Source organism: Cydia strobilella, chromosome 7 (assembly GCF_947568885.1).
Source record: "Cydia strobilella chromosome 7, ilCydStro3.1, whole genome shotgun sequence".
Lineage (NCBI taxonomy): Eukaryota > Metazoa > Arthropoda > Insecta > Lepidoptera > Tortricidae > Cydia > Cydia strobilella.
In genome coordinates, this window is record NC_086047.1 from 3,205,670 (window position 1) to 3,219,214 (window position 13,545).

Consider the following 13,545-nt stretch of genomic DNA (forward strand, 5'->3'; position numbering starts at 1 on the left):
AAGTTCAAGTATTAGAAAATTTTGACAGCATCAGCTACAGTTTGGTCGCTAAGTCCACTCTTTACGATGCCTTTTGAGCTCCCGATACGTCATGATAGCAACTATTTATCTCTCGTACTTCTGTGACATTATTAGACCTTTTTCTGTTTTTTTTTTACATATATCTAATTCTGCTGTCCATGAGGTTTGCAAAGATGTTATCGTGGCGTATCAGGTGATTTACAGGAAATGTTTTATAGTTTAGTTAATTTGTTAATAGAAAACTCGTGCTTCATTCTTAAGACAGTCATGCTTTAACTTACTTTGAATTTTGTTGGGGGTTTTTTGTATTTACTTTTTATATTTACAAATAGATTTGTAATTTTACCTGGTTATAGTTTTGTCACACTTGTGGCATACGGGTAACAGTCCGTCGGCAACGTCGGCAGATGTCATTGTGCTTAGAGGACGAGCTATAATATGAGAGTCTCTCCTGCCATCCACATTCCTCTCTGTCCGTTTCTGTCTGCGTTTTACAACAACATCCGCATCATTGTCATTTTGCTTGTTAAAATCATTACTTGAATCAGTCTCTTCTTCAACGGAATCTGCGTCATCAGAACTATGCCAATTACGTTGATTGTTAATGTTACCATTACCGTTAACCTTTACAGGTTTCAAGGAATATAATGAATTGTCATATAAATTGTGTGGCAATGAATCAATTTTCGGAGATTCATCATTGTGGAATTTATTGTTGCTCTTTTCGTTTGATATTTTCTCAAATATACTGGCTTTTTTTAATGTGTTTGTGTCTGGAACCATGTTGATTATTTTTTCTTTTTGGTATATACTATCTGAGTAGCCGTTTATATCATTCACACGATTATCTTTTTCAAAGGAGTTCCTTTTGCCTAAGATATTCTTTTTCGAGTCCACCAGCAGTTCTGTTTTACATGCATCGTGTTTATTTATTCCGTTAAGGAAGGAGGTTTTTTCATTTGAATCCTTTTTCCGCAATGTGTTCAAATAGTTATTTTCAACTTTTTCCTTTTCGATGCCCACTGTACCTATGGATCCATTTAATTTCATATTTGTTTTCTCAAGAGTTTGTGTTTTGTCTGCGATATTGGGTCCGTTGTTTCCGCCGTACAATGTCTTAGAGTCTATCATATCTAATAATTGGCCAGTAGGAGAATTTCTGGCATTGAATGTCGGAATAGGCGAATTCGGAATTGGTGGTGGAACTGGTACACCATTGATTTTATTTGGAGTTGAAAGTTTTTTATCATTTAATTTATCAAAGCACATTGGCGGCGGAGGTGGTGGGTTACCATTTACGTTAATTGTAACAGCTGTAGGTTGATTGGGACTCTCTTTTATTTTATCTCCGATATTCTTAGCTTGCGGCGAAGAACTGTTACTATTGCCGTTAGTTAAATTTGCAGTTACAGCTGGGTGATTGTTTAAGAGAGTCTCTTTAATTTTATCTCCAATATTTTGGATACAATTTTCTGGTTTGTAATTCCTGTCGAATGTTTTATTTAACGGACGTCTTAAAGTATTTTCGCGGCTGCTGTCCCCTGATGACAGATTATCGGTATTCAGGGGATGTTTTGTCACAACTGTGTCTTGTATCTTATCTGCCATAGATTGGATATGATCTGCTGGCTTTATTTTTCTTTGTACTCCAATTTCGTAACCATTTAGCGCCATTTTAGCCATTTTTCGGATAAGTCTTTCCTCGGCTGCACTTTTAAACTCTGGTTTGTGAGGGATATGGTGAGTCGGCGTCTCGTTAGCTGTTAGAAAATCAAAATCAACAAATTAAACAAATGTTAAAAGCAGGGTTATATGAAAACTTCCTAAACACTCACATCAAGCACAAAATCTAAATATTAATGACCTAACTTATTATTTGTATTACAATCAACACGCGACAACCTATTCACTTGAAACCATGCAACACGCATAAAACACAACAATGTTTCATGTTTCAAATCACCTAATATTGCCATTGCAGGAACCGCAAAGGGGTATACGAGACCCTGGCAGAGCAGCCTTGTTCAAAACGCCTCTGCCGCGTTTGGGGGCTGAAGAAACTCCAAAAGCTTTGCCACGAGCGGCAGCTCCTACGCTGGAACCTGTCGATGGGGTAGGATCACACACTGGACCTTGGTTAGCACCAGAAATCGAAGGATTTGGATAACAGCTTTCAGTGTTTCTACTAGCAACAACATTTTGATTAGTGTGGTTAACAGATGAAGTCTGGGAAGAAGACAAACTCATGACCGGAGGTGGAAACACTTGTTTACGATTACTGGATGTTTGAACGTTAGATTCAATTTGCTGTTGCGCACCAAATGATGACGAACCACCTTTATGTATTTCTATAACTTTAGCGGACTGTGTTCTTTCATACTCTTCAAATGTTTTCCTACTCGTTTGCACAGTCATATTGCCATACTCGGATACATTTTGTGATTGCGTTTGTCTTTGACCATAGTTTTGGTTGATTGCAGAATCTTCCTTGATGCTCAGATTATCTTTATTATAAGTTTCGCTTTTGAACCCGACGTTCGAATGTCTTTGTTCTTTAATAACCGATGGTTGATCTTGGCTCCAATTTTTAGCACCAGAAGCGTTAAAAACTTCGACACCGCTTTGGAATCCTTTCTGTGACATCTCGTGCTCTTTGCGGAGATTCGATGTAGCTTGAGTTAGAAGGGAGTGAGCGGCACTTCTCTGTGGAGTGGATTCTTTAATACGGGGTGCGTGAGCCTTCAACGGATTTGGTGGTGGTCCCGGAGCTGGAGATTTAGATCTCATTCTTGGAGTGGGAGAACGACTTGTTGTCTCCGGGCTCGACGGTTCGTAAAGATGAGTTTCCAGTGCCGTATGCTCTACTGATACTAAATTCATTTGATAATATGGGATTATGGGGGCAGGTTTGTTTATCATACTAGGAGTTGAAGGTCGGCTTCGAGCAGGGGACGCCCTGAGGAAAGGCTCGTCAGTAACTGGTTGAAATGTCATTGAAATAGGTGCATCTTTATGGAAGTGCACGGGAGGTGGTTGGGCTGGGGTTCTTATATCTGGTGTAAATCTTGGTTGGGGCATGGGAGCCGGAGGTAATTTTGGTTCTACCGGTTTGTCCTTTGGTTTGATAGGCGGATCAGTGGTAGGAGTAACAGGCCTTTGAAGTACAGCAGGAGCGAAGCTAACTTCCGGCGTAATGCCTCTTTGAGATGGTAGTTGCTCAAAGTGTTTTTGGTATGGAGGAATATTGTCAGGTTTATGTAGACCAGATTTTGATCTAACAGATACTGATGACAAGGATTCCCTTTTATCTAATTGTTCAAAGAAGTTTTGAGCAGATTTAACAGATGAAAATCCTTGAGTAGTCATGTTACTGAACGTATTTGTTGACTGTTGCATCATTTGAGATTCTGTTATCATAGCTTCTTGTTTTCGTACGGATTTCTCGAAATTAGCTTTGATATCTTGACTCATAGGTGGGAAATTTGCAAGCTGGCAAAACTCTTCTGGTTGCGGTGGTGGGAAAACTTGTTTGGGAACGGGCCTAAAAGCAGACATTTCAGATGATGATTGTAACTTACACGTGTTTTGCATATTTGAAGTTTCTGAATGAGTCATCTGTGTTATAGATTGCGTTGCAATAGGACGTACGATATCCGAAGAAGTTGACTGAACTTGGACTGTCGATGTTGAGGTATAATGGGTGGATTGACTACTTTGGGTAGATTTATTGGTAATACTTCCTAAAGGTAATGGACTATAAGAACGTTCTGGGGCAATAGTCAAAGCCTCCTTAAGAGAACTTCGCTCGATATTTGGCACAATACTACCGCCTGGCGTAAAAGGCCGGTCAGGAGCTGTGGTTAATGCTTCAACAAACGGAGAAGCGGTTTCGTCTCGGGGCGGTACTTTAGGCTCTATGATTATTTTGAAGTCCGGTGGAATGTAGGGTTCTGTTTGTGGGGGCAATGGTATAGGTTCATCTTGTTTTAGGGTTTCGGGTGGATTATAAGACTTCATTGGTGGGATAGGTGTTATGCCGCGCTTGGGTTGTTGAGCAAACATAGGTGACGGCTGTGGTGGAAGTTCTACTTTGAAGGGATCTTGTACCTCCTGCTGTGTTTCGTTAGAAACTGGAGGATTTGGATTGTCAGGTAGCAAATTACTTTGAATGAGTAAATTACTGGGTGCCGCAGGTTCGGGTAAAGGAGAGTATGGCCTATCTGGTGCTGTAGTTAAAGCATCAATCATAGAACATACAAATCCTTTAGGAACGGAATTAGGAATAGATGTCGGCGGTAAAGGCTTTATTGGTGATGTAGGATTTGACTGTAACACATTCTTAGTGGCCGGATTTTCGGGGTTTGTATTGGTAATTGGAATATTTTCAATTGACTGTTTTCTATCGGCTTTTATTGTATTGTCCTGAATTGGAGCTATCGGCTGTTCCATAGCTTCTGACTGTTCTTTGTCAACTTGGGACTCTCGAGTATTGTTCGCACTTTCGACAGTATTTAGTTTATACTCGGTTAAAGATTCTCTTTTGCTTTCGTGGGACATTTGAGCAGTGATGATTTCTGTAGTTGCAGCATCGACAGTTGTTATTTGATTTTCGATTACAGATTCCCTTCTACTTTCTTGAGCATTTTGTTCTATTGCAATGTCTGTTTTTGGAACATCTACAGTTTTTATTTGACTCTCAGTCACATATTCCCTTTTGCATTCTTGGCTTCTTTGTTCGTATGATGGAGCATCAACAGTTCTTGTTTGACTTTCACAGACAGATTCTCGTTTGCTTTGTTGGCTTCTTGTTTCAGTTACAATTTCTGTTTTCGGGACGTCGACAGTTTTAATTTGACTTTCGGTTAGAGATTCCCTTTTGCACTGTTCATAACGTTGTTCAGTCACCATTTCTGATTTTATTTCTGTCGCAGATTCTTTTCTCGACATAGACTTTGACTCAAGTTTGTTCATGGGATTGTCGAAGATTTTTTCTACGGGAGGGCTAGTTTGAGATTGATACATAGTTGTCATCTGACTTTGTGAAACAGCTTGTTCTGTGAAAGACTGTACGGTGCAGCTAGTCTCGCTTATTACTTGTTGTGACTGCTTGCTTTCCACAACTGAAACGGTCTCTGAACGGGTAGTAGCTGCAGTGGCGGTTGACATTTGCGCCGCCGCATATGAGGAGCTCGATGTAAACTCTGCAGTTTGCTGAGAATTTGAAATTGATTGCATGCTTGAATCCTGCATAGTACTGACTGGCAACGCTACTTTGCTCATTTTCCTTTCCATTGGCGCCTCTTTGATAGGAGCCGGTTCAGCTCTGGGATTTTGGCAAAGTGTTTTCGGATAATCGCTCAATTCATTAGGTGGTTCATCTTCTGGCGGGTTCGGTGGGGGCCACACAACGCTTTTCACATTCTTGCCTGTTAGTAAGTTACATGGTTTCGAAGGGTTGAAAAAGTGGTTGGAAAAGTGGTTGGAAAAAATGAAATAAAACATTAGTGATTTCGAAAAAGCATTAATCCTATTAACTAATAGAAGCGGCACTAAAGAAAATAACGAAAAGTTTTACGATGGCAAAGTATGAATGATCGTTGGAGTATCAGTGCCAGGAGTTATTTTAATGTTGCGGTTGACATTGGCTGCTCGCTTAGCGCATACATTACACATGTGTATTTAGATACAAATAGCCATTATAAGCCGAGTTGCGCTTTACACCTTATCCTATTTATATTTTACCTTTAAAAATGGAACCTGGATACTCTGCCAAAAATAATAACGTTTTAGAAAAATCCATTTTAATTATTTATAGTAACTACAGCCATATACCAACCAAACACACGATGGTATATCTCATCTTTCGGTGTTTATGAAAAAGACCATATCATCTAGCGAAATGGTACCTTGGTAAGCTTTTTGGAAAAACTTGTACCTAAATGAGTTGGGTTTTTGTACCTTTTTAATGGTAAAGTGAAAGAATAATTGCTAGACAATGTCATATTTTGTGCTAACCAAAAGCGACAATACAAAACACCTACTTACATCTAAAAATACATTTTTAAAGATTAGATAATTCTAATACGGTACATTCAGATTCGTCACCTTAAACTTTGAGAACAACAAACTTGATTTGTTTCGTTGCGTCTGCTAATATGTTATCGATGTTGACAAATTTTCTGGTGACTAATAAAAGTAATAAACTATTGACTATTGACCCCTTTAATGACAGGCATAGTGACTCATCCGTAGGTATTTGTAAATATTATTTTGATCGATATATTATCGAGTGTGGAATTTCGTTTCGTCAGCAACATAGGTATACGTCATATGAATATTAACACTTAAAAGAGTGGCATTAAGTTAAAGTTATTATTGTTTAAGACACTTACTTTTGTTAAAAGACTAGAATTTTCAATAGTATAACTTCGTAATGTACCTATAGGTATTTAAGGCTTAAGGGTCCCCGGCAAGCTCGGTTCTCCATACAAACGTAGTTACGCTCTTATTTTAAAACGAGTAGCTAGTTTGCTCTGAAACTTTGTAGTTTTAAAATGAGAACGAAATTCCGTTTAATATGGGAAGGTGAAATTCGGCCGAGCTTGCCGGCGACTCAATTACTGAGGTTATTTCTGACATATCAATCAAATCGTCACACAGTTTAGGTAAAATAGGTATACCTATATCAATATTTGTACTTCATTCCCTTAACGTATGCGACTGATTTATAATATCAACTAGATAGCAAAAGTGACTCGCTTACTTGGCGCAAACGGCGCATGCGCGGGAGCGGGAGCGGGCGTGTAGGCGGGCGCGTACGCGGGCGCGGGGGCGGGCGCGTACGCGGGCGTGGGCGCATACGCGGGCGCGGGCGCCTGTACGGGCCGCGCTGGCGACAGCGGGGCCGAGCGCGGCGACAGCGATGGCGAGTACGCCGAGCCGATGGATGAACCGAAAGGCTTCGGGCCGGATATGTTGCTTGACGGCTGCACATTACCATATAAATATATAAGCCATTATTCACTAGGAGACAAATGTAATGCGATAAGTATCGCGACAGTCACTCGTTAAGTTTTTTGACATTGCGTGACTTTTGTCGGCGTCAAGCGACTTAGCTCGACATCGCCAACATAGCGCGACAGGCCGACAGGTGCCAGTTCCAACGCCAGGCGAAGATGAGCCTGGTTTGGTGTGGGTCACGCAAATCGCGATGCTGACAGACATAATGAGCAAATTTCTTGTCTGACATTAAGAGCAACATAATAATATGTATCGCATATTGTTATAGTCGTAAAATCGGCCTTTTTACTCTCCAGAAAAGTCCAAAACAACGTTTGAACCTTCCGCAAGTTGCAATAGAATGACCGTTGACCGTTGCAATTAAACAGTATTTTCAACAAGAATATACTCACGCTGAACAGTGAAGAAGATCCGTTGCTGTAGTTGCTGGTGGCCAGTGGTGGCAGCGGGGTCGAGTACGTGTTCGTTGGGATGCGGCTGCCACTGTTGTAACAAATAAACAACTATTAACAATAGTTAAATCAACGTTCATTTAGGCAAACGTTCAAGAGATGTCCTTTTATAAAATTTTGTGGTTACCTAGTGCTACGTTATAAAAATTACAATTTGTTTAGTCATATTTTAGTCCTTCGAACCGGATTTTACTTTTAGAAATTAACGTTTTCTAGGCTGTGCCTTATCTCGTTTCGATAAAGTACAGATAAAGCTTAAAAATGGTTAGTTAAAAGTGTTTAACAATCGTACACTTATATAACCGTACACTTCAATTTAACCTTTTAGTTGCACATTAATTGGCTTATGGATTGGTTATGAATTATATTCAAGCTATACCGAGGGTGGCACAGTGGCGGTACAATTCACCGTGGAGGTTATAGCCCTGGTTCTTCAGCGATCAGAACGTGTAACACTCAAAGCACTAGTAAGTGTTCAACGAGGGAGAGAAGTGTTAGGGTCGGCAACGCGCATGTAACTCCTCTGGAGTTGCAGGCGTACATAGGCTACGGTGACTGCTTAATATCAGGCGGGCCGTAAATATGCTTGTTTGCCACCGACGTAGTATAAAAAAAAGTTTACAAGTCGGTATCATACTAACGGTGGTACAGTGACAGGCTCGAGATTAGGCGCCGGCGGGTTCTGGCGGGCCACGAGCTTGGCGTGAATGTCGCAGTAGAGCTTGCCGTTGAGGTTGTAGTAGCCCTGGTTCTTCAGCGACGTGCCGCACGTCGAGCACTTGAAGCACTCCACGTGGAGGTTCTTGTCCTTGATGCGGACGAACACGCCGCTATAGAAAACATAGAGATTAGTTTTAAGTATGGATCTGAGGCTAATGTGTGATGATACTAAATACTATCATGATGATAGACAGTGAGGCCTAGTGTATATCGAGTTTTTGTAGTTCTGGATGTTTTGCTTGCCTTAATGTGTATGAAAAACAATGCAGGAAAAGTTGGCAAACGCAACATTAGAAACAATTTTGAATTGTGATCAAACATTTGACGAACTGCCTATTAGAAAGGCGCGTGAAGATATTGAAATAAGGATACTTATGTTTAAGAAATCTTGTGGTCATTTTCTGTGTGAGTGTTCTACTTTTTACAAACATGCCCACCCAACACGTGCCACTTGAAATCTATCATTCAATATGAAATGAACATGACATATTTGTATTGAAAGATGTAGCGAGAGTCATGCTAAGTGACATGATGCTTCCTAGTTCGCATTCTTACTACGAATAAGTACAACATTGAAAGAAGAGTATTAATGTAAAGTGATGACAGATGGCATTGAAGAAATAATCATGATAAAATGTAGTGAGATGAGAATGAAGAGTGAAACAGTAATTCGCAGGATAACTAAGTGATATGACTTGTGAGAAGTTAAACAACTAACTGGCTGGACCTAAAAGTGTGTTCCAACGAACAACAAATAGATCTGCCAAGTTAATTTACAAGTTACCGCTCCGTTAAAACAAACCCGAGCTAATTTCAACGAGATTCAAGGGAGCCGTAACAGGAACATGATCGAACATATATAATACTACATTAGATCTAATAGTGCACAGATCGACACGGTCGCAAACACGTCACGGCATTCACGGCCCTTACATAATGTAGCGATTACAATCCGAGCAATAGGGCGTGTCGTTGACCACCGGCAGCGCGCCGGCTTCAGGCTGGGGTTGGGCCGGGACTCCCAGGGTCACGCTGCCGTCCGGGAGGACCTGGTGGCAGCCGACAGGGATGCTGGGCCGGTGCGAAGCTTCGGGGGCTAGAGTCGGAGGCGCCGGCGCGGCCTCAGGCTCTGAAGCTTGGACGGCGCTTGGCTCCGGCGTCTGCGTGCCCTGAGAACGAGGCTGTGGCGTCCCGCATTGCGGGGTCCCGCGATGTGGGGTCAGCGGCTGCGGAGTCCCGCGCTGCGAGTTCGCCGACTGCCCCGGCCCGCCGATCACGCGCGGCGTGGCCGAGCGCGAGCGGTGCGTCTTGTACAGTGCGCACGGCGTGCGCCCCACGCTGGCCCGCGAGTAAAAGTGAGACGCCTCTGCCGGCCGCAACAATCCGTTACAAACATAACAAGAGGGAAGGATGCCGGGAACCATGCCGGAAACCGTCCACCGATCGGACCGTCGACATACAAGACATTCCATGCAACAAGGAACACTGAGGATACTTTTTAAAGCCAAATAAGTTTCTTTTTCCCGATTAAGATACGCGTACCTACTGATAATCTTGCGCAAGTTGCCAATTTAAATATCGACGGCTCTATCGGCGCGCGCCACAAATGAACGATAGCCCTAGTGTTTGCCCCCGTGTCGGTCCGCGCGTGTCGTCCGACTTACGTGATGAGTCGCTCGCACTCCTCGCAAATGTTCTGTCCGACGGGCAAGCCCCCGGTGTTGTTGAGGGGCGCGTCAGGCCTCGTGACGGGCGCCTGCACGTGGCGCAGCCCCATGGCCGTCGGCGGAGCGCCCGGAGCAACCTCTACTCGCCAATTCATATTAACAGCCATTTAGAAAATTTTGCTCGGCCATTAACGGGTTGAAATGATCGTGGAGGAAACATAAAACCGATTACGATAGCGCGCTGACGCTTTTCAAGGCTATTATAAAAATACGTTTTCTGTATTAAGTTACCCAAGATTCTCGCAAGAGCATTATGCACATTTGAGGCCATTCTGGTGCAACCAATTTTGAAGACTTGATAAATATTTCACTAAGTAAATAAACGTCTTGCTTGACCCATTTACCTATATATTCCAAAGTTTGTCGGGAATTGGTAATTTCTGCCAAGGAACAACTACCTACCTATTCAATTCTTTTTTTAAACTGCAGTTGTATACCTACCAATTGATGATGATAACATAATTTATAAGATGGCAGCTTTACAATAAAAATGTAGTAGTCAAGTTACAGGAATATCATCACATATTTAAGTGTTAGGCCACTTTGCACCATCCCACAAACCTAGGGTTAACCGGTTAAAACTACCGATTACCATGGTTACTAGCACAATTTGACACTGATTTAACGGTTTAACCGGTTAACCCCCGGTTAGTGGGATGGTGCAAGTGGCGCTTACACAAGTAGGGTTGAGAGGGAGTCTCACCTGGTTCGGGATCGTTCTGTTCTTCCTGCAGAACCTTAAACACAGCGCTCTTTTCCGCATCGTACGTTTTCTCGTTCTTCTTGAAGTTTACTCTGTCAAGGAAAACGTTACATTGGTACGAATACACACGGAATTTCGCCTACGGGTCCTGGGTTTATGACTACTACGGGTTTAGCTTGGCAATAACATGTTAGTTGGGAGTATTAGTTCTTGCAAGTATGCATACGAGCATTCCAGGTATTCAAAAGTTCCTACGATCCTTCAGTTTTACGACGTAAAATAAGATATGACAATAAATACAATCTAATTGTAAATAATATAAAACTGTGTTCCGGATTTCGTAGGCATAGCCTACATCAAACAGATTGTGTGTGTGTGTGTGTGTATGTGTACATGACAACCATAAGTACTTCGTACGTGTATCAGTATCACTATCTTTTATAAAAAAAAAATTACAAGGGTCGTAAGCTGCCCTCATCCAACATTTCCATGCGATAATTTCATTGTGAACTGGAGCCACATTATAACCTGTAGTCCTCAGCCCCTCAGTTGTGATGATAAGACCCAGAAGAAGAAGAACTTTACTGTAATTATTGTCAGGAGATAAGGGTCTACAAAACACCGATGTCGCGTGCGATTTTGAATACATTGCGGCATTTGAATGATCAATTTAATTATTTTAATTCATTGTATGTACCTCACCTCAGTAGTCGGCAATGTATCCAAAATCGCATGAAATTATCGGTATGTAGAGCCCAATAAAGTACGTACCCAAGCACGCCTCCCGCAAGCACCTCAGTTTGGGCAGAGAGTGTTTCCGCGATGGTCTGATCGGAGTACATCTTCACGGGCGTGTTGTATTGCTTATTCACTATGCCCTTTACGTTGTCGCCGTTCATCTGAGGACAAAACGCTAATTTGCAGATTTCCACAAAAAGGAAACTTCCTGATAACTGCGTCATTAACACTTCGATCAACATTGCGAAATTGACGCACTCACGCCAAGATGGCACATCATGGGTACATGCGAACTACTAGAACACTCGATAGTTATACATTGACAGCGTATTTCATATTCATATATTCATCTCTTTATTGCTTCGATGCTCATCACAGTACAAGTGTTACAATAAATACATTTGTAGGTACATGACACTTGATGACACCCTGTTAGGGCACTGCAAAATTCTTAAATCTACATTTTTACATTTCTAGTACTAATCATAATACATAATTAAAATTAAATAATTGGACGTGATACAATGACTTTAGACGTTCATAGCGGTCAAAGTGTAAAAAACTGTTTTATTTAACAGCTCGCGGACTTCCTCAATCTCGGCGGAACTCTTAAAATATTACTGGCATACACCTTACGGTTTTTTAAGGGTCTTATGTTGCGTTTGTCTTGACTATATTCTCGGGTTTCTAAACTTTATGACCTTACGGCCTCAATAAACACCACAGGAAAACAGAGCAAGATTGCATTCGATTCAGCTCTCCCGATTCCTCTCCGTGGGCCGGATTGGAAGTTGTCGTGGGCCAAAATTAGGCGTTGATAGCCCTTGAAGGGCCATCAAAGCTTCATTAATACTTACATAGCCAAACGGCTTAGCGACGTTGTTGTGACCCGAGCCGAAGGCGAGGTTGGGCTGCGGCGTAGCCCTGAGCGAGGTGTTGGTGACCGGGGTAGGGGAGGTTCCGAGAGGCCGGGAGCCGGGCCGCGGCAGACTGCCTGTGGGAGTCACTGTGGGACGCCAGGTGCCGCCACCACTGTGAGATGTAAAAATACTTGTGAGAACATGATAAAGAAGAACATCAAAGAAGATCCTAGGTATTTCAGATTAGTATGCTGTTTTTGGACCTGCGGCTATTGACTTTGCCTTTGACGTACTATTTATATACTATACAATAGGAGTGGCGATGAAAGTGTCCCTGCCATCTCATGATTACCCAACAATTTTGATGATCACATTCACAGAGCAGTAAATTTCCAAAAATGATATATTTTCCACATAGCAAAATCTCGTAAACTTCTCAAAATATATGTTTGGAACTTTCGAAAGCTTCATTAAGTTCTGTAAAATGTCCGTGATGTTATCTATTGAGTGGCTTTCCAAATTTTTGACGACCGGTCTGGCCTAGTGGGTATAGTGACCCTGCCTGCGAAGCCGATGGTCCTGGGTTCAAATCCCGATAAGGGCATTTATTTGTGTATCTGAGCGTGAACAAGACTTATTCAATAGCGGCTATTTTCAACAGACTGTTACCAATTGAGGATGCTTACCGTTGGACGACGAGTTCTAGACCAACACCAGCAGCTCTGATAGCGTCCTGCGCTTCTTGATGTCTGAGCGTGTACACGTCTGTATTGTTGACTTTGATGAGGGCGTCGCCGGCCTGAAGCCCGGCACGCTCCGCTGGGCTGCCGCCGTTAACCTGAAACAAGGAGCAGCTTGCTTAAAAATCACAATCTTTAACAAAACAACTGACAACATTTAATAGTATATACGGCTTTTTTTTATTAGCCTACTTTGGTGTCCCACTGCTAGGCAAAGGCCTCCCGTCGTTTTTTCCACTCGACCCTGTCATCGGCATTTTCCCACCATTTGGGGTAGAATGCGTCCAAGTCCTCCCGCCATCTCCTTTTCGGTCTACCTGAACCCCGGCCTGCGGGTTATTTTATATTATATACGGCTTATAATATAAAAACCGTCACTATAGATGTGCCTATAATATTTGGTTTATTCCCTTGATCTCAGCAGAATCACATCATCAGATCTGATGATAATGCGGCTAATAACTGGTCAGGATACCCTTTCAGACAAAATACAAGTCAGTCCAGCTCTCTTTAAGAATCGTTTTATAGATATAGAGATATACATACAAGATCACACCATTCTTG

General features: G+C 42.1%; 1 protein-coding gene across 5 annotated transcripts in view; it reads right to left on the reverse strand.

Annotated features, from left to right (window-relative positions):
* Positions 1 to 13,545, reverse strand: part of LOC134742932 (PDZ and LIM domain protein Zasp) — a 75,075-nt gene that overhangs the window by 5,918 nt on the left and 55,612 nt on the right. Inside the window, exons 3-12 of one of the 5 annotated variants that reach the window (XM_063676148.1) lie at positions 12,928 to 13,079; positions 12,239 to 12,413; positions 11,415 to 11,542; positions 10,644 to 10,735; positions 9,147 to 9,579; positions 8,135 to 8,323; positions 7,434 to 7,524; positions 6,785 to 7,007; positions 5,764 to 5,787; positions 1,985 to 2,123 (exon numbers count right to left, since the gene is read on the reverse strand). In XM_063676148.1, coding sequence (XP_063532218.1) covers positions 1,985 to 2,123; positions 5,764 to 5,787; positions 6,785 to 7,007; positions 7,434 to 7,524; positions 8,135 to 8,323; positions 9,147 to 9,579; positions 10,644 to 10,735; positions 11,415 to 11,542; positions 12,239 to 12,413; positions 12,928 to 13,079 — 1,646 coding nt within the window. The other 4 variants (XM_063676146.1, XM_063676149.1, XM_063676147.1 and 1 more) reach the window with 4 other exon arrangements.